This window comes from Squalius cephalus, assembly GCF_949319135.1.
Source record: "Squalius cephalus genome assembly, chromosome: 16".
Taxonomy (NCBI): Eukaryota; Metazoa; Chordata; class Actinopteri; order Cypriniformes; family Leuciscidae; genus Squalius; species Squalius cephalus.
In genome coordinates this window covers 33,853,564-33,875,998 of record NC_137137.1, presented here as the reverse complement: position 1 = coordinate 33,875,998, position 22,435 = coordinate 33,853,564, and the positions used below count along the sequence as shown (strand labels likewise).

Below are 22,435 nucleotides of genomic sequence, written 5' to 3'. Positions count from 1 at the left end.
TATGGTGCATCACCACAAAGCATGGAACATCTAAAATCAGCACCAATGTAAAATGAACGTCATACGGTGATGTGATCCCCTGCTTTGGATCCATCAACATGCCATGCCAGCACAAAAAGTCCAGGTGGACCAGCCGTGGTTGGACTACCCACAAGTGAGCTCCTCAGCCTTGTGACAGTAATGTTGATGCAGTGACTGAAAGAGAAAACAATGGACATGAGGGACGACAAACAAAAGTGAGTACCCAACAACACATAAAAGGCATCAAAGAACTAAGAGAGAAATACCCAGACCAATTTGATAAAAGTGGTCGTTTCAACGGCACAGCAAAGCTCATCCTAAAGGAAGGTGCCAATCCATTCATCGACCCACCACGCAAATGCAGTATCCACGTCAAGGACAAACTTCAAAATGAGCTGAACAAACTTGTCGATTAAGGAGTCCTGCCAAAAGTAGAAGAACACACAGATTGGTGTTCTACTCTTGCTTTCAGCACTTAAAGGGGGGGTGAAATGCTATTTCATGCATACTGAGTTTTTTACACTGTTAAAGAGTTGGATTCCCATGCTAAACATGGACAAAGTTTCAAAAATTAAATTGTTTGAAGAAGTATTTCTGTGCCAAAAATACTCCTTCCGGTTTGTCACAAGTTTCGGAAAGTTTGTTTCGAGTATGGGCCTGTGTGACGTCAGATGGGGCGGAATTTCCTTATACGGGTCCTAAGGGCACTTCTCCCGGAAGGGCGCGCGCGCACGCACCCGTAGACCAGAGCGAGAAAGCGAAAGCAGTACGCCCATCAAAGCGCTGTGCTCGGCTTTAGAGAAGTCAATGTCACCAAAGAAGTGGGTTTTTGGTTGCCAGGGCAAGACAACCCTGCAAAGATTCCCAAAGAACCCAGCGTTAAGGGCCAGTGGATGGAGTTTGTTTTTCCAGAGCATCAACGGAGTTGTGCAAGTGTTCTTGTTTGTTCCCTGCATTTCGACGATGATTGTTTTATAAACAAGGCCCAGTTCGACGCCGGATTTGCAGATCGTCTAATGCTTAAGGATGGAGCAGTCCCAACGATAAAGGTTCACGGTCGTGTGTTGGAACCGCAGGCGGTGAGTAAAACTGCTTCAAATGCCTGTGTGTTGTTAGCTCGGCGCGTTAGCACAGCTTTAGCTCCGCCCACACGGCACGCCTCCAGCCGCTCGTTTTTTTCCGGAAAGACTCGGTACAGCCTATCTTTCTTTTATAAATATAATAAAACTAAAGACTTTTTGGAGATATGAAGGATGCAATACTACTCTATAGGTACTCAAGATTAACATGAGATTGACTGAAACTGAGTGTTTCACCCCCCCTTTAAAAAGACGGATCACTTTGAATCTGCTTAGACCCTCAGAAACTAAATGCAAGCCTGAAGAGGCGCCCTCACAAAATTCCAACAGTGGAAGAACTAAACCCAAAATTTGCAAATGCAAAAGTGCTGAGCAAGCTAGACGCAAAAGCCGGATACTGGTCGATTACATCTTGAAGAGGAGTCACAAATACCGCACGTTCCGCACTCCTTTTGGCAGAGACTGCTGGAGACGCTTACCATTTGGTCTCAGTGTGTCCCAAGACCTTTTCCGAGCCAAAATGGACCAAATTCTTGAAGGTCTTTATGGTGTAATCAGCATAGCAGACGACGTTGCAGTATGTGGAGTTGACAAGGAGGATCACTAACCCGGGAGGAATGTCGTGTAGTCTCTACCAGCCGTTTGTGGTAGTCCTTAAAGGCTGTATCAGTGATTTCAGGCCCCCCCCAAAAAAGATCACATTCATCTAATCTTTCCTAACGATCCGCTAGCTGCCCGCCCCATAAGCATGCCGTCAAAAAAACGCGTCTCTGTAGGCAGCCTAGGCTCTGAGATCTGCACACAAAAACAGTTGGTTTCACCAACCACTCAAAACCAAAACAAATAGTGTTCCAACGTTTTTTTGACGGCATGCTTATGGGGCGGGCAGCTAGCGGATCGTTAGGAAAGATTAGATGAATGTGATCATTTTTTGGGGGGGCCTGAAATCACTGATACAACCTTTAAAAAGAGATTTCTGTAAAAGAAAATCTCTCCCTTTGCTTTGAACTTTGAGCGTTGTAACTTTGCAGATGTTGTTTATGCTCAAACAGCAACATTACACACTAACTAAAGTTAGAAAAGTAAAATCATAATCAACCACTCCTTTAACTGACATATTTGAATTCAGCACATCAAAATACATAGTAAATAGCACATTTTATCTCTGAACCAGATTCTAAAAATTGTAGACTATAGTGTAATTCACAAACACATCTCTAATCTCTTGCCCTCTCTCAGTATTTAAAGGGATAGTTCACCCAAAAATGAAAATTCTGTCATTAGTTACTCTCCCTCATGTCGTTCCAAACACGTAAGACTTTCGTTCATCTTCGGAACACAAAATGAAGATCTTGTAAATGAAATCTGAGAGATTTCTGTTCCTTCATTGACAACTAGACAACTACCACTTTGATGCTTTAAAAAGTTCATAAAGAGATTGTAAAACTAATCCTAAAGAGACTAAAACTAATAACTAAAGAAAAGGAAAATCTCCCAATGGACCACTGAGCTTCATGACGCACTTCCGTTTTGAAATAGTACGTCTCACTTATTTCCGGGTATGTTTACTTTCAATAAGATTTAAAAATTTGACAATTTTTATTGGGATATTCTGATGTTTACTGTGTGCAGAATTTTCCAAATTTATCGGAACATGAAGTTTTAATCCAACCCAAGCCGATCTGAGAAAGCAGCGGCTGTTAAAAATACGCCGTTATTTCACCACAGGGTGTCAGTTCGTCTCATCTAGTGACCGCGACGCTGAAGTATGTGAGGAATAACATCAGTAACCTACGAACATTTAATTATTTGGATTAAATATTTTAACCATTTTGTGTCATTTTTCAATGTCAATCTTTTCACTATTTACAAGTTTATGACCAAAATGCTATAATATTCAAAGTAGTTGACTGTCATTCTCCTCTACGCTGTGTCATTATTGATTAAATAGCCTAGCCTATTTAACATCGTTACAGGCACCTCGCGAGCATTCATTCATTCAACTATTTTAAAAGACTGGAATAAACACCAGCGCACACAAGCAATCCTTTTAATAGTCAATTTCATTTAAAAATATAAATTTTCTCTGTCAGAAAGAGAAAAACACTGTTAATGAGAAGGAGCATGTTGTTTATGCTCAAGACAGGTACATGACCAAGCTACAATATTTATATTTCTCACAAACCTTATTCTTAACACTTGTTTGACTATCAATAACCATATCTATCCACTAAGACACTAGTATCTACCTCCCTCTAAACTTAGGAGTAACACTTAGTATAGTAACAACATGGAACACCTTAGCAACTGTATCACTCTCACTGATAAATCTTCAAAAGCTTTTATTTTTTGTCAAAATCCATCATCAAAGTTTATCTGTACATGAATGTTCTCTCTTTCTATGTGTGACATTCCAGTCATAAGAAAAGTGATGGTGTGGGAGATGGTACATCAGAAAATCCTGTGAAGACTGAGACATCCAAAAGCTGAAGTCCTGCCTTGTTCTGCTTGCTGTCAATATTTGATATTTTCTTATTTTAATAAAGTTGAGTATGAACAACTAGTTGTCAGTATGTTGTTTTAAAATAGCAGTGGAAAAAAGTTAGTAAAAACCTACGTTTTAAGGTTTAACAGAGTATTTGTAAGTGTATTTCAGTTAGGACAGGTATCTCGCATGAAACCGTTGTAAACACACACAGGTATCTGATGAACAAGTAATTCAGGTAGGACAGGTATCTCGCGTGAAACCCTTGTAAACACACAGGTTTCTAATGAACGTGTAATTCAGTTAGGACAGTTATCTCGCGTGAAACGCTTGTAGACACACACAGGTATCTGATGCACAAGTAATTCAGGTAGGACAGGTATCTCGCGTGAAACCCTTGTAAACACACAGGTTTCTAATGAACGTGTAATTCAGTTAGGACAGTTATCTCGCGTGAAACGCTTGTAGACACACACAGGTGTCTGATGCACAAGTAATTCAGTTAGGACAGGGATCTCGCGTGAAATCACTACTTACATTAGAATCCTACCGCATCTTGTAGCCTACAAAAACGTCAAAAACAGTTACGATTTCGCTTTTTAATGTTTACAAGTTTGCTATTCATCGTCCACCAGTTCGGTCTCTAATTTGAAAAGACCGCGGGAAGAAGGCACTATACTCTGCGCATGTGCGACGACCTGCAAATTAGTATTTTTTGTTTTTTTTGAAAAGGGGTGTGATGGCCACACCCTCGGATACCCCCGTGTGCGTCGTGGTACTGAAACCCCTGTACTTTAGTGAATGCCGGAGCCCGGAGGGGAGCTGAACGCATAACCGGAAACTCCTGATGTACTAACTAGAAAGTAGTTCTTGCAAGTAGTCCATTGTCATCTCGCACACCGTCCCCAGTCTGAACTAATGATGGAGCAAAACTGTTGGAAGAGTTTTTCAACTGCTCTGTGATTAAGGAGTTTACGTATACGTTTGATTAGCCAATTCATTCATTTTGTTATTATTATATTATATGTTTGTATATTATTATATATTATATATTATATAAGACAAAAGAAGGTATTTTAAAGAATGTCAGAAACCAGACAGTTGACGGTATTGACTTCTGTTAAAATAGTACCAAAGTGAATAACAAAAAACTGTAGGTAATGTAGCCTAAGTAGGCTATATTTTCTAATGTGGCAACTTTAGCCTGTATTACTGTAATTATTTCAACAAGGGTGAAACATGAAACATTTGAAACATGTATCTTGCATTGTTTGCTGTTGAATGAACTGATTGTTAAAAGTACTAAACTGAAAGAAGTAATTAAACCAAATGTCCTCATTACATATTACAATAATCTTGTGTTTGAAACAATGATTATGTGGACTGAAATGTGTATAACTGTAATGAAAGCATGGGATCAGGTTTTGAAAGAATGACTAGCTGTTACAAGTGTGATCAGTTTGGATTTTTGTACTAAAAGTTTTGAAAATGTACACCTCACTTGTGAAATAGTACCAAAGCGAATAAAAAAACTGTAATAGCTGCAATAGTCATGCAAGTAAACATAAGTTTTGATTATATTTATTAGACAGGCCTACTTAACGTCTGTTTTGTATATGTATTTTAAATTCAACAATTTATTTATTTTTATTTATATGTCGTAATCTCTAGCTGCCTTTCTTTGTTAAGTTATGGACCCTTTAAATCGTCACAGTGTTTGAGCATAGACTGTGTTTGAGTTGGAGAGCCTCCTACAGGACTCAGCCTGTATTTCTGCCCATCACTATCAGATTTAACCGCGTACGGTCAATGGAGGCGCATAGCTGTTTCTATGCGCAGGATAACGCAATAACGCTTTAATTAATCGACGGTCATATTCTAAAAATGCTCGTTCATCATCTGCATTATAGCCTAGCCTACTTCAGTGGATTACACTAAACCGCGATGGAGAAACGGACGTCCGAAAAGGCCTTGAATAAACGATGCATTTATCATCTTCATGGCAAAAACAAGAAAACTGCATGGTGGTTTTAATTTCAGAGGATTCCGCGCTGGAAAGGTAACATTTCTGTTTTAAACTCTAAAGAATAGCACGCATTGATGGAAACGACACACATTCTTGAAGGGCGGTCACACTTTTCCTTTCATTGCATTTTTTCAGATTCATATTCATTCGAACACGAGACAGCGGAAACGCGCGAGCAAACATATCAAGGGCGAGTTTATTTGTGCCGACGTTATGTTTATTTATCATTGAAGTCAAACACGATATTCCCAACCTAAGTAATCAAACAAACAACTGTCTGCTGTCATGTGAATAACATCATTGTGCTTCTGTAAGAGGAGAGCAACTCTGTGCTCAGCATTGTTGTAATGTGGTCAGTGTTTCAGAGAGGCGAGCCATGTTTAGTGGAGATAGGTTTATCTGTGTTTTAAGTCAATATTTAACCTGAAGCGCTTGACTGGTTATTGTACGTCCATAAATTCTATTAATATTTAGTCATATTTTAAATGCCTTGCTTGCTCTGTATAAGGGTCACCTTTTTAGTGATCAAATTAAACAGAGTAACAACAAACAAACAAAGTCTTTGCTTGATTTATTAGGATATGAATATATTTACATATTGTAATAAAACAATTGCATAAAAAATGAAATGTAATTATTCTTGTTAGTAATACAATACTAATATGTCTCAAATTCTTCACTTTCAAAACGTTAAACCCTCAAGCATTTAATTTGGTTGAAAATTTGAGGGAAAGCTTTAAGTCTGTGTTTAGCTGACAACAGATTTATAAATGCTTCTTACTAATCTGGTAAAATGCTGAAAACTGGGTGATCCTGCTGCACATTGGGACACTGAGATCCAGGCAGACGAGCAATGATTATGTCAAAGATCAAATCTGAATAAGGAATAAGCAATTAAGTAAAAATGTATATAATGTAAGTAATAGTTTATAATACCAGAGTATTATATCTAACATATGAAGATTGTGAAGATCAGAGTATAGAGTATAGAGAAAGAGGGAGCCAAAAGAAGTAAGAAATGTGCAGAATGAAATGAGAGGTAGAAGAGAAGAAGACGCAGAAGAAAAGAGCAAAATAAGAGCAACGAATATATTTGCAGGAAACTTGTGTTTTGGTCAGATAAGAAAGGCTCAAACAGAATGATGTTGGTGTAACGGCCCGGTCAGCGTGAGCAGTCAAATGTCAAAGATAGATGAAAATACAGTAAACAAGGTGTTGTTTTGGCAGCTTTAAGGGAATTTCGCAGATCTTGCATTATCTCATGTCTGCAAGGATGGAAACTGACATATTTTGATACAAAGGAACATCATGTGATCAATTCGGATGGAAAACACACACACACTCGGTCATACAGCACAGAAGAGACACCAAAGATCTTACATTGGGGGGAAAAATCAAACATATCAGAGCATATAGTAGAAAATATATAAATGATTAAAGAAATTAATGACATGTACTAACTATTAGTTATTAATAACAATAACTAACTCTCATTAGAGTATTACTCTGCTTAATGTCTTATAAACACTTTATTTTGATGCTTCCAACAGACTTTCTACTGTACTGACTTTAAGTAACTTTGCAACTACATGTGATTTTATTCTACTAACCTGAACCTAACAGTCTGTTAAGTTTCTAATGAGAGTTAGTAGACATGTAGTTTCAAAATGACTAAATAAAGTGTAATTTTTACAAGATTAGCTTTTTTTTTTTTTTTTTTTGTTGTTGTTGTTTTTACCTCAAACATGGGTTATTTCCAGATTCATTTTTGTCATCTCAAATTCTTTAAAATACACAACAGCCACAGTGTTTTCATGATATCTCCTTCACTTTAATCAAAAAGCTGTCTCTCTCGCCGATGCTGGTCGAGAGGAAACGAGAAGATCAGACTTCTGCTCACACTTAAAACCGAAAGATGCTTCACACAAAAGACAGTGTGACTGACTCAAGAACAAACTGCAGTTCTGAGAAGGGGTGGGCAACATCGTACAGTATATGACGATACAAGTCACTGCATTTCACAATAATGACAATGATAATGAAAGTTTCACAACTGACCCAGGTGAAAAGGAAATATATTTAAATTGTGCTTTTTGGACATACTTAATATATTTAAATTGTACTATACTAAGTGCGTATTAAATGCATTATTTTGAAACAACTTTAAATATATTAAGTGTATTTCAAGAGATGCTTAAGATCAATTTTAAGCTATTTGCAATATATTTTAATATATTAAATTGTGCTAAAATGGAACCACTTCAAGTACATTTAGTGCATTTAAGTGTATTTCTTTACAGGTCATTTTTAAAATATACTTTCATATGTCTTAAACTACAGTTATAATATATTTGAAGCTTAATTTTAATGTACTTCAAGAACATTTAAATAGCATTTCAGCTCATTAAAAATGTATTTGCATTACACTAAATAGTTTATTATAAAGCTGTTTATTCCATATTCAAAATGGTATATTAAAAGTGCAAAAATAATTAAATATTAAAGCTGCAAGCAGCATTTATCGGGGTTCAAGCAGAAAATTGTTCCTGCCTAAATCGAATTTGGAGATAGCCATTTTGTCCGCCTTGAGCCAGGGATCACAGTGGCGTAAGACACGTGAGTCTAGGACAAACGGCCTAAGAGTTATGAGCGATTTTGTACTTTTGGTTGCTGTAGCGCCACCTATGGGCCAATCGGGGTCATACTCTGATAGGTTGTCCCCAAATTGAGGCCTACCATCTGGCCAGGTTTCACGTCTCTAGGCCTTACGGTTTGGCCTGCACGATGCGTTTTACGAATCCTTACAATTACAATAGGGTTTCAGCATTTCATGCTTGAACCCCTAAAAATGTTCAGACATACACACACTTTGAAATCAAGAAAACTTTAATATAGTATCTTGTTGTGTACAATGCAAAATAAATACATAAGAGTACATTAAAAAAGTACAGCAGCATATATAATCTCTTGAACAAAATACATTATAACAAAGGTCAGTGAACTGCTATGGCAGAGCTATATTTATACATTTTTTGTAGAACATTTCAGTTATACCTGTATTACTGAAAAGTACACTATTAATATTACATCACTAAATAAATAAGCATCACAATGCAATTTTCTGAAAAATTAAAAATAAAAGTTACGGAATAACAATGTGCAGAAGTGAATAATGCATTATGTACAAACTCAGGCCTACAAACGGCTGAACCAAAGAAACAGAAGAGTTTGAATGTCACATCTTCATCTTCAAGTGGATGATCACTTCTTTGAGTATGACTCACATTTCCTGCAACTGAGGGCTTGTGGTTCAGACACTGTAGGCTAGTATTTGAAGACTGCTTTATCATAGGATCTGTGAAAGGGAAATTAACCAATGATTAACATTTGTAACCATGTTTGAATATATGTATAATCATTTGCATTAGAATTCCGTTGACTTCTCAGTTTACCTTTCAAAGCTTTGACTATATCCTCATCAAGCTAGACATGAGTGCCGTCACTATACAGCACTCTATGAGTTACATTGAAAATAAGATTAGAAGAAGCCCAAGTTGCCCAACACATCTTACAGTGAGCAAAGTTCAATCAAAAAGTCACTGATATAGTTATTTGTAGCAATAAAGCAACCTGTGAGTATTAGAGGGTGTGTTGTATATTGATAATTGTTGTTTATTTAAAGGGGTATTTTCCATGAACGTGTCTATTGTGGTCATGCTAACATGCACTCTCTTCACCTTTGTTAAAAAGATTTAAGGAAATTAGAAGTTGTGCAAAATACTGTATGCCAGGACAGCTAGGACAAGTGACTTGCAGCTTTACCAAAAATCAATTAAATAAACAGATTTTTACACAAATTACTCAAAGGAAGCACAAATTAGACACCTGAAATGGACACGTTGCTAACATTTTCCTACCAAGACTGACCAAAACAATGCCATGGGTCTGCGGAATTTGCATAGCGCAACTCCGCCCCACCTCGTGGGTATAAAAGGAGCTGCCCGAGCAATCTTGCATTATGTTTTGTGTGCTTCACTTCTCTCCACTGCAAGTTGTTTACTAGTTCTGAGAATCGAGACGAGCGACTCTTCAGCGGCGAGAGATTGCATTCCTGCTGCTGGTCTGTGCAGTGATCTGCCAACAGTGTGTGTTCTCCCTGGGCATTTCAGCATTGCTGTTGAGTTTTATCCTCTCTAAAAGAACTGCACGCGGCACGTCCTTTTAATGATGTCTCACCCGTGTATTTTTGGGTGCGGTAGACAACCTCAACCTGACAGATATGCAGGAGGCTGAGCGAACACGTTTCCTCAACTCCCCTATCTCTCAGGCTGGGCTCTTCGGCTACACGGTCGAGGACTTCGCCCAACAGTTCTTGGCCGCCCAGAAGCAGACTGAGGCTATTAAACATATTCTCCCCCGAGGGCGCCCCCCCTGTGGCTCCCGCCCGGCCCCAGCAGCAGTCTTCACCCAGGCTTCAAACGCCAGGCAAAGCGACCCTGCTGGTTCAGTTTTTGGGAGCCTGGCTAGAGCTTTCCAATCTGTCCCGGTGGCTTGCGCAAACTATCAGGCTCGGCTATGCGATTAAGTTAGCACAGTCTCCTCCCCGCTTTTGGGGAGTCCGCTTTAACATGGTGGGTGGCAATGCCCCTGTCATGCGTGCGGAGGTCGCCGCCCCACTGGCGAAGGGTGCGATCGAGGCCGTCCCTCCAGCCGAGATGAAGTCCGGCTCCTACAGCCCCTACTTCATTGTGCCCAAGAAGAGCGGTGGGTTACGACCAATCCTGGACCTTCACAGGACCCTTCACAGGCTTCCATTCAAGATGTTGACAGCCAAACGCATTTTCGAATGCGTTCGTCCATCAGATTGGTTTGCAGCGATCGACCTGAAGGACACGTACTTTCATGTCTCTATTCTTCCTCGACACAGACCGTTTCTACGGTTTACTTTCGAGGGGCAGGTATACCAGTACACGGTACTCCCACTCGGGTTAGGCCTGTCTCCTAGCGTCTTCACGAAGGTTGTCGAGGCAGCCCTTGTGCCACTCAGGCAACACAGGGTTCGCATCCTGAACTATCTCGATGACTGGCTGATTCTAGCGCACTCTCGAGAACAGGTTTGCGAACACAGGGACCTGGTGCTCCGGCACCTCGCCCGTCTGGGCCTTTGGGTCAACTGGGAAAAAGGCAAACTCTCCTCCGTGCAGAGAATCTCTTCTCTCTGTATGGAAATCGACTCGGTCGCCATGTACGCGCAGCTTACGAGCGAGCGCACGCAGGTACTGCTGAATTGCCTTAGTCAATTCGAGGGCAAGAGTGCGGTCTCACTGAAGTTATTTCAAAGGCTCCTGGGGCATATGGCGTCCGCAGTGGCAGTCACGCCGCTCAGACTGCTTCATGTGAGAGTGCTTCAGCACTGGCTTCACAATCAAGTCCAAAGATGGGCATGGCAACAGGGCACGCTCTGGGTACCAGACACTCGGGCCTGCCGTCAGACCTTCACCTTGTGGTCAAACCTATCCTTTCTACGGGCCAGAGTGCCCTTAGAACAAGTGTCCAGACATGTTGTTGTGTCAACAGATGCCTCAGCCACAGGTTGGGATGCCATGTGCAATGGACATGCTCCCGCGGGCTCCTGGACAGGACCCCAATGCCTTTGGCATGTCAATTGTCTTGAATTGCTGGCAGTACGCTTAGCTCTGCACTGTTTTCGGACGTTGCTCAAGAGCAAGCACGTACTATTCCGTTCAGACAACACGGCGACAGTAGCGTACATCAACCATCAGGGTGGTCTATGCTCCCGCTGTATGTCGCAACTCGTCCGCCATCTCTTGTTATGGAGTCACAAGCGTCGGAGGTCGCTTCGAGCTCTCACAACTATGCTCATGTCCCGGGGAATGGAGACTCCATCCCCAGATGGTTCAGCTGATTTGGAACAGTTCGGCAACGCACAGGTAGATCTGTTTGCCTCCCCAGACACTTCCCACTGCCACTGGTTTTATTCCCTGACCGAGGGGACCCCCGGCACGGAGGCTCTAGCGCACAGCTGGAACCTCTTCGTCACCTGGTGTTCTTCTCGCCGAGAAGATCCCAGAAAATGCCAGATCGGGTCTGTGCTCTCCTTCCTCCAAGAAGGGTTGGAATGAAGGCTGTCTCCTTCCACCCTGAAGGTTCATGTGGCTGCGATCTCTGCACACCACAACCTTGTGGAGTCTAAGACGGTAGGACAGCATGAGCTGGTCGAGCTCCCTTCGAGCCATTGCACTCAGTCGAGCTTAAATACCTCTCTATGAAGGTGGTGCTCCTGGTTGCTTTGGCCTCCATCAAGAGGGTAGGGGACCTGCAGGCATTTTCGGTTGACAAAGCGTGCCTGGAATTCGGGCCGGCTAACTCTCACGTGATCTTGAGACCCCGGCCTGGATATGTGCCCAAGGTTCCCACCACTCCTTTCAGGGATCAGATGGTGAACCTGCAAGCTCTGCCCCTGGAGGAGGCAGACCCAGCCTTGGCACTGCTCTGTCCAGTACGTGCCCTTTGTGCTTACGTTGACAGAACGCTGTGTTTCAGGACCTCAGACCAGCTCTTTGTCTGTTACAGAGGGCAGCAGAAGGGAAAGGCTCTCTCCAAGCAGTGGTTGTCTAACTGGACAGTGGACGCTAGTGTCTTGGCTTACCAGGTTCAAGGCCTGCCATGCCCCCTAGGGGTGAAGGCGCACTCTGCACACACTGGCTTCCTCCTAGGCTCTCCCATGGCGCCTCGCTAACAGACATTTGTGGAGCTGCAGGCTGGGCGACACCTAACACATTCGCGAGATTCTACAATCTCCGGGTGGAGCCAGTGTCCTTCTGTGTACTTGCTTCCAGTAGCCAGTAAGTAGGACCTGCTCTGTGTCATCGCTTGCTTCGTCATTCCACTCCACAGACTGGATACGTGCGTTATTTTACTCAGGTGAGTTTCTAAGTGAAGCCCTGGGCTCCTCCAGCACTGTTGATGTTGACACCAGAGTGCATGCTAGCAGCAGCCCTCGTGTCAGGCTAGGTGCCTCCGTGTGCATGATTCCCCTGTTGGGCAACCCCCACATGTGTATTTTCATGGTAAGTCTCTTTGAGTATGTGTCTTCCCTTGGCAAGACCACCTTGCCACCCCTGGGGTTAAAACATAGAGTTTTCCATATGCATCCCGTTCGCGGGTCATATGTGTATTCTTTAAGACCTCCCTGCGGGTAGGTATTGTGTTGCATATTTCCACGTGGATATGCTTCCCAGTGTACCTTGGTATTCCTGCGTTAAGCCTAGTCCTTTGTCCGTGCTAGTCTCATGACAGGGAGCTCAGACTTGCGCAGGGCACTGAAAGACAGCCGCTGTGGCGTGATTAAATAGGGACCCGCATTTCATCAGTCACTGACGTAACTCATAGTCAGAGGTATAAAGTCCAGGTTCAGAAAGTAAAAGTCCTCCTCAGTATTTTGTTCCAGTCACCTGGATTTGCTAATTAGCACAGTTTTTCAGCCAGGAGATAGAACTAATTAGTGAAATCAGCTGGCTGGAGTTCATGGGTGGAATAAACATATGGCAGGACTTCTACTTTTTGACCCCTGGACTATACACCTCTGCTCATAGTGACTGACTGAAAGGGAACGTCTCGGTTATGTATGTAACCGTCGTTCCCTGAAGGAGGGAACGGAGACGTTACGTCCCCCTGCCACAACTGCTGTACTGCTGGAAATGCCGGGCGTTCAGTCTCGGCTCCTCAGCAGGTAACATATTGCAAGATTGCTAGAATAGAAGAATAGAATAGATTGCTTTCAAATAGGCCTATAAACAGGCCAAAGGTCAAGTAGGTTTTTCGGACTGTGTAATACTGTATTCACAATCACAAATACTTACAGTAAAAAAATAAAGAGTTTGGTTTCAGTCTTGCTTTCGTGTTTACCGTGAATTTTTCAACATCTCTCTGCCAATTACTTTCAATCTTGTACAGAAATGTACGAGCTCATGAAAGAAGAGCTTTAGGTTTTGAATAACTGCGTGTATATGATATATCCAAAAATATAATATTATGGCAAAGGTGTTTGCAACATAAGACAAATGTTTGCTTTTGATATGTGTGTATATTGTTTTTAATGCAGTGCTTCATTTTGCAAGAGATGTGAGGCATTTTGCATTTTGTGTGTGCAATTCTTGGATTTGTGTGTAAAGTTTTGGAAAAAAAAGAGGCAAAGTTTTGAAAATGTGTGTAAGCAGCATACTAAAGTATGCTTTGCCTTTTAAACATCTACTCTAATGTATGCGTACAGTGTGCGTGTCAAGGTTCTGAGAGAGAGAGAGAGAGAGAGAGAGAGAGAGAGAGAGAGAGAGAGAGAGAGAGAGGGAGGGAGAACTGAGGGGTGACCTTTATTAACAATTGATGAGACCAGGGAGGGTGAGGTTTGAACTTGAACACACAACAGGAGAACGGGCTGGTACCCTCGCCATGTCCACATCCATATTCTCCTCTTTCACTTCCTCCTTTTATTCACCACACATAAAAACAACTGCCAAAGTGCAATTCATCTTGCTTTATTTGATTACCACTAGCACATGCTGATGACGTTTTACTCTTCTATACGAACTTCATCGTAGCCTGCGACTCAATAGGTGTCATCATCGTACAGGCTACATACATGTCGTACAGTGTGATTTGTAATGATCTTATATGAGTGCTGAAATCTCACAGTCTGTATTAGGCAAAAGACATGAGGGATAGGAGCTCACCATTGCTGCATTTATGAAATACAGTGATCTTGTGAAATATTGCAATTTAAAACAATGTTTTTTAACATTGAAAATAATCATAAATTTTTCTTGAGCATCAAATCATCATATTAGAATGATTTCTGAAGGATCATGTGACACTGAAGACTGGAGTAATGATGCTAAAAATTCAGCTTTGATCAAAGGAATAAATTACACTTTACTATATATCCACATAGAAATATTTCACTGCTTTCACTGCATATTTGATCCAATAAATGCAGCCTTGGTGAGTAGAAGAGACTTCTTTCAAAAACATAAAAAATCTTACTGAACCCAAACTTTTGTGTACAAGTTAAAGAATATAATTTTTGCTATATATCAGACATAACCACTAATCTACACTATTCATCTTTATTTCCTCTTGCAGTTGACGGGCAACAGAGCAGAGAAAAGCACAACTGGACACCATGCATCAATTTATCCCTTCACTGGATCTAAATGTATAATCATACCCCAAAAGAAGGAGTAAAGAAGTTGGTCCTGTGATCTGTAAAAAATGGTAGGGCCTAGTCTTAGGATCTGTAAGGGTCGCATTGGGAAGCGAGGAGGTCATTTAGGGTTCATCCATTACCTCTGCATTATAGTCTTCTGTGGCTCTTTACTTGCTTTACTCTTTATCGACGCCATTGAATTATGGGTGACCTCGCTGGGCATGAGCAAAGTGGAAGGGTTTCATGGACCGGTTCTTCCACACAGTATTCCTCCAACCCGTTCGGAAGAGTACCTGCTTATGCCGAGTGTCCACGTCTGCGAACGTGCCAAACCTTTCCTCATCGCTTTAGTTGTATCCGCACCTCCCAACAGAAAGGCCCGCCAAGCCATTCGAGACACCTGGGGTGGGGAAATACAAGTCAGGGGTCACCGAGTCATGACCCTCTTCATTGTCGGTCAGCCATCTGACCCAGTTCTCGGGAAAGAATTGGTGGAAGAGTCAAAGGAGCGCGGGGATCTCATACAGGGTCGCTTCATTGACTCCTACGCCAACTTAACCCTTAAAACTCTGTCTATGCTGGGGTGGGCTCGCCGTTTCTGCCCACAGGCTCGCTATCTGGCAAAAGTAGATGATGATGTGCTGTTTAACCCCAGTGCACTTCTGCAGTATCTCAACCACAGCTTTAAAACGGCAGAAAGTGAACTCGCTGAGCTTTATTTGGGTCGTGTCCACATGCAAGTCGCACCGGATCGCAATCCTTCCAGTAAACACTTCATGTCAGAAACGGCATACGCTGGCGTGGTTTTTCCGGATTACTGCAGTGGGACGGCGTATGTACTTTCTCGACCAGCGTTGCTCAAGCTTTCATTAGCAGCGGTTGCCGTACGATTACCCAGTCCATTGCCACCTGAGGATGTGTTTGTAGGTATTTGTGCTCACACCGCAGGGATTACACCGACCCATTCCCCACTCTTCTCCGGAGGACCCGCTGTACCATTCAGCCGTTGTTGCTATCAAACTATGGTGTCCGTCCACCACACCAAACCAGGGGACATGGTGCAGTACTGGACACAAGTGCACTCCACAGCCCCGTGCTCATGGTTGGGTACGCGGACATCTCTTGGCGTCTGTAAATTGAGAGCTTTTATCGGGACACTGTTGGGGAGAGACTCCTGAAATGAAACATCATCTGAAAAGCCAAAGGGAAAAGAACGTCTTTGGTTGCAAGGATACTATGCACTGCAACTTGATTTTATATCATGCAATACTTGAATTTATTCTCACTGCTTCCCTTACAAAAAAAAATAAGTGTGCTATTAGTGTACATCTTTTAAACAAAAAATTTGAAAGTATACTATTTATGTTCTTTTTAGAAATACACGTAAAATTACACTTAAGTTTACTTAACTTATACTGATAGAAAAGTCTAAGTACCCTAGTGAAAAAATAAATATACTTAATGTATTATTTTATGAGCATACTATATAAGCATACTACAAATACATTTACATATTTATGTACTTAATATAAATACCCTGCAATTGTACTTTTAGTATACTAAACTGATATACCGTAAAACTTCAAATAATAGCCGAGTCCCAAATAGACGCCTGTCTCTTTTAAACGCCCGGTGTGACGACACTTTTGGGTAAATAAACGCCGGTAAATTTGGGTAAATTTAAACTTCTATAACCTGTCAGATCATCTTTTTAAACCAGTTTTATGGTGCAGATTGCGCACGCAAGAGAGCCGTGCGCATCTGGGCGGGAGCTGTTAGTGCAAGCAAGGCGGAGAGGGCGAAGTGGACGGGAGCGACGAGGAGGAATTCGCCAATGAACTTGTAGTTGAGGTGTATCGCGGTGAAGATGATAGTAATGAATGTTTTTTTTTATGCTGCCAATAATCTCGCACACAAGACGAGAAGCGCCACGCTGCGTCAATGACAACTCGAGGTATTATGATATTATCTATTCATTCAGTTTACGGATGCTCTGAGGTAAAGTGTTCAGACTGCAGACTTAGCAACGATTGTATTTAATTGTACAGTACAATCATAACATAGTATGTACAGACATTATATTAACTCCATAATGTCCTTAAACATAAAAATATTGCTGGCCATAAACTGAGCAAGTGCGCGACCGGTGTGTGATAACGTTACCTCGAGTTGTCCTAGACGTGACACGACGCAATATAATGTAATTCTTACATTAACTGATTTGTTAAACACATTCGAATTATAAATAAAATGTAATATAATGTGGTAAACTCTTACTGTCATGCTTTCTGTCTGTCAGCCTAAATTCTATGGATATGCTACACTCAATGAACAACATCAACACTGAATTAAAGGCCTGTCTCTTATAGACGCCTGTCTCAAATACAAGCCGGTGCAGTTCGGCGATTTGGGAAAATAAAAGCCCGGGCTATTATTTGAAGTTTTACGGTACTTAAAGCCTGCTAAACTGGAACAACTAATTTTGCACTTAATGTACTTTAGTTTTCCAGAAATAGAGCTGAAGTTCATCTAAAGATATACTGAAGTATATTTGATTGTGCTAAAGTGAAACTATTGCAAGTACACTTTAGATACACTTTAAATATCTTGTATTTAAAGACTGATATTATACAGAAATCACACCATCCTTAATAATAGTGATATTAAAACACATTTCAGGCTTAATATTAAGAAATGTGCACTGTGCAATAAAGAAGTACTCTAAATAAAGTTTAATTGTAATATTTATATCAGTAATTCTCAGGCAATATGCCAGTAAATGTTAATGGGTTTGTAGTATACTCAGTATGATTTTTTTTTTTTTTTTTTAAATACAGTTTGGTATAGTTTTTTTCACTAGGGTATCCATAGCTTGTAGTTGCGTTAACTCGTTTGATTGAGTAGCCTATTAATACTTTTTTCATATAGATTTACATACTGTCTTGTATACTTTCATGTTCAAGTTTATATATAGTAACAAGTCAGCATTGGGGTGCAAAGTGCAATAATAAAATATAAAAACTACAAGTATGATGCCAAGTTCACTTAAGTATACTTGTAGTATAAAACGACTTAACTTTAAGCTTTACTATGAGTATACTTCAAAGTGTACTTTCATAAACTAAATAATGTGCTTTAAGTATATTTAAGTATTACTGACATTAGTGATTCATTATTAATCTGAAGATTCTCATAGGTTAACAGTACACTGAATTCTAGCAATGAAAAACTCGGCAATACTTTCTAATAAGGTCTCATTTGTTAATACATATACATTTTTACAGCAATAATTAAATGTGTTAATGTTAGTGAATAAAAATGCATCCAATTCAGGAATCAGATACTTGTTATAAAATAAAAATTTTGATTCCTGTTTGTGAATTTTCATGTGATTTTAAAACGTGCATTCAAGATGCAAAAGAGAACTAAATTCAGCACTCGCTCGCTGTTTTCTGTGAATCCGCCTCTCATCTAGTGTGTGAATACTGAATTGAGATCTTTTTGCGTTTGAATGGAAAAATACACACAAAATCATGTCAAAATATCCTCGTAAACTGTTGGTTATGACAGTTATGAACGTAAACAGTTGAGAAAGAAAACATGTGTAACAGTATATTTGATCCATGCATTAACTCTTAAAGGGACAGTAGCCTAATAAACCTGCTGTCTGTCTGTGTCATTAACCTTAATCTAAGAACAAAAGACAGAGAAAATCTCTCACTGTTCTTGACTGAGCCACTTTTGTGATTTTAAAAGGGATTAATCTATATATCGTTGAAGTGAAGACTATGCAGGGTTATTTTCAAGCTTCAAAAAAGCACATAAAGGCCCTGTTTACAGCTGATATTAAGATGCATTTTGTTCGATCGGATCACAAGTAGACGAGGGAAACACATTCCCGTTTACACCTGGTGTTTTAATCCGTCTCTTCTGTCCACTTTCAAACACTTCTGTCCTGATTTCTTCGAGGGGAGGGTCTATGGGTGAGTAAATGTTTGGGTTTTTCATATCTTGTGATCTAATGGATAGTAAGCTCATGTAATTTACATGAACACTACTGGAGACGACGGAGAAACACACGGAGAGCATCAGCTTTAGTTTCTGATCAGACAAACACTGTGAGTGTGTGTTAGAAATCAGGAATGGAGAGAGAACATTGTGCTTCATACGTTATTCATCATCAAACTAAACTTGTTTACTCATTAGACCAGTAGGTGGAGAGCAGGCGTCTGTTGTGGCTGTTTGAACACATTCGGTCACGTGAGCGTTTACACTATGTGTTTTCTACTAACTCTGGAAGTGGAGGAAACTGGACAAGCTCAAAGCGTTTTAGACCCGTTTACTCCTGTATTTAGCGCCCACTTGTGATCCGATCAACCAAAACACATCTTAATACCAGCTGTAAACAGGGCCTAAGACATGGTAAAACTAATTCATATGAATCAAGCAATGTAGTCCAAATCTTCTGAAGAGACTCAATCACTTTTTATGATGAACAGATTTAATTTAGCCTTTTATTCACATATAAACATTGATCAACACACAGACATAGTGCACATCAAACAGAAGCTCGACTTGTCATGCACACATGAATAAACCTCAATGGTTTGCGTGCTTTTTAGGACCAGTAAACCTTTAGCAGAAGATCTCGGCGTTCTTCAAGGCACAATGAAGCGTGGTCCTTGCCCATTACAGGCTTTCTATGCAAAGAGAAGGACCTTAAGCTAGAGCAAAGAAACTAAACTAAGCACAATTCATCGCTTTAAAATGAGACGTGAAGCTTTAGATCTGACCCGTAACCTCAGATTTAATCAAGGCTACCGATTATAGCTAAATTATTAAACAGCATTTCTCTTTTTGCTTTAGAGTTTCAGTTTTGTCCTTGTTTAACGTCAGCATATAACAGGAAATATCAGTCTATAGCAGACGCCAATAGTCTATTTTGGTGTTCCTGAAAGGGGAACCGAAACTAGGACAGCAGATTTACAAACTGCAGACAAAGCAGAGCTTGTTTACCATTTTGAAATCAGTCATGAATAGAGTTGCCAACTGCAGAACAGGGAAATGATGGACAACCATGGTTCATTATGAAAATAAGGGACAATGAAAATGTTTGTACTGTACCACACATGAACATGTATGTCAAGGTTCTCAGACATAAACACATTTGCTTAACTCATTCATGTACAATTTTATTCTAAAAAGAATTTTAATGTCATACAAAAAAAGGTCACATGTTACACACAAACCTCTTTTCTGAGCAAATTGTGCCACTATAGAACTGTGACTTACACAAGTTAAGGAGTTTAGTCTTCAACTCATTTTTTAAAGTCAGTTTAATGTCATTTAAGTTGAAATATGCAGCCAAGTTGATTGTAAGTTAGGAGGTGGGTTTGTGAATATATAACATACATCATCAACCTCTATTCAAAACTATTTTAAATGTTGTTGTTTTTTTTAGGAAGATGCATAGATACATATAGCACATAACAACTGAACATGTTATTCAGTCAATAAAGCATTTTTAAACGATGGCACTGATAATATTTAACTAAATGTTGTTGCAACCATGTATGAATGAATGAAAATGCATTTTTCAATAAAAGAGAAATTAGAATTATTATTGACTGCTTTTGGTGATTGAGGCTTTATTTGTTATTTTGTGTTTGAATAAGAAGTCAAATGTAAAAAGGTTTTCTCAATTTAACAACATTAACTTACAATAATGAAAGACAACGTTTTGATCACGTCTTCCCTCAGGTATGGAGTTCCAAATCTGACATGATAATGAATGAATAAATATATGAAGAAATTCTAAAAAAAAAATACATATATATTTTTTTATTTATGTATAATTGTATTGTTCCATGTTTTTTTTTTTTTCATTTATTTATACATTTATTTTATTTCCACATATATTTATTTATCCATTTATTTATTAAAAAAAAAAAAGTATGTTAATGAGGGGGGCGTGTTTTACCTCAGACATCATCAATCGAGCTCAGAGTGTCAGAGCTGAAGCCTTGAGGCCACAGCGACACCTTGTGGTGAGACCAAACCAAATGCAAGCCTTTGCAAGTCAAACAGGGAATGAATGACTTAGAGATGGGCAACATGGCCAAAATCTTATATCACAGTTTAAGTATTACTCCGGTACTGCAATCCCTACATTGGCTTCCGGTCAAATTTAGGATTGATTTTAAAATTCTCTTGTTTGTTTACAAGGCCTTGCCCCCCAGTAGCCTACATTAGTGATCTTATAGTTCCTTACTCTCCTTTTAGAGTTCTCAGGTCCTCCGATCAACGACTTTTAAAGGTACCTCGTTGTAATTTAAAATCAAAAGGAGATCGTGCTTTTTCCGTGGTGGGTCCCAAACTCTGGAATAGTCTCCCATTCCATGTGAGGTCAGCTCCATCGATTACAGCTTTTAAGTCTTATTTAAAAACTTATTTATTTTCTTTAGCTTTTGAATAAAGTACGTTTGTTTTGTTGTATGACTTTCATGTTATTATTTTGGAAAGCACTTTGGGGCAACGTCTGTTGTTTAAAAAATGTGCTATATTGCTTGCTTGCTTGCAAGTAATTTAATATCACCCTAACTGTATGTATATTGGGTGACCATAGACCGCTCTTTATCCTGGACATGGCCATAAAACATCGTCTTGTTGGGATTTCTAAAATGGCTTGGCATACATGAATAGAAACCACATCTTCAACAGATCTGATAACACACACAAATAGCCCTATAAACACTTTATATTAAATATTCATATTAATATTATATTCATATTAAAATTGATCAAAGTTTCCACACACACAAAAAAAGAAGTAGCAGCACAACTGTTTACAATACTGATAATAATCATAAATGTTTCTTGAGCATCAAATCGAATGATATAATAAATTCTAAAACAAACAAAATTATGCTAAGTTAGAGTATGACATCAGCCATTCATGAAGTAAACAGGAGTCACCCAACTGATACACTGTGACATCATGTGTGCTATGAACATTTGGTTACATGCCTGGTTACATAAATTTCATTTGAAAGTTGTTGTCTTCTTTGGCCATGAACTCTACCAGCTCTACCCCTCCCTCTTCCTCTTCCTCTTCCTCTTCCTCCCCCTCTCATTCTCCCTATTCCTCTCTCTGCAACCTCTTCCTCTTCCTCTTCCTCTCTCTGCAACCTCTTCCATTGTTGTTGTAAAAAACAAAAGGTGTCAGGTTCACACATATCGGTCAATCAGATCATGTAGTGTCATTTTGAATGGCAGTGTTTTGAAATGGCAAACATGTGACTTCATGTCAGATTGTTGTGTCGTATGCAGAGAACCGTGTTCAGTGTGTTTAAAAAGTGCCATTTTGAATTGCTAAATGTGTGTAAAGCAGAAAATGTGTTTAGACTTTTGGAGACTGAGAAGAGGTTTTGCTCTCTGTGTGCCAGTTTAAATAATTGTGCTGTGCATGTCATTTTAGTGTGTTATCATTTGGAAAAAAACTGTAATACAGTGTAAACTTTTTTCTTAATTTACCCCGAAAGAATAGAAGTGAACTGTGACAACATGCCCCATATGTGAGGTACATTGTAACATGACCATAT

The 22,435-nt window shown here is 39.9% G+C and overlaps 2 protein-coding genes across 2 annotated transcripts in view; both read left to right on the top strand.

The window, feature by feature from the left end:
• Positions 1-22,435, top strand: part of nadka (NAD kinase a) — a 415,064-nt gene that overhangs the window by 60,546 nt on the left and 332,083 nt on the right. The gene's annotated exons all lie outside the window — the stretch shown is intronic.
• On the top strand, positions 5,316-20,449 carry b3galt4 (UDP-Gal:betaGlcNAc beta 1,3-galactosyltransferase, polypeptide 4). The gene is made up of 2 exons (XM_079896283.1): positions 5,316-5,644; positions 14,771-20,449. Exon 2 carries the CDS (start codon positions 14,900-14,902, stop codon positions 16,010-16,012), a length of 1,113 nt encoding a protein of 370 aa, XP_079752409.1. The 5' UTR covers positions 5,316-5,644; positions 14,771-14,899; the 3' UTR covers positions 16,013-20,449.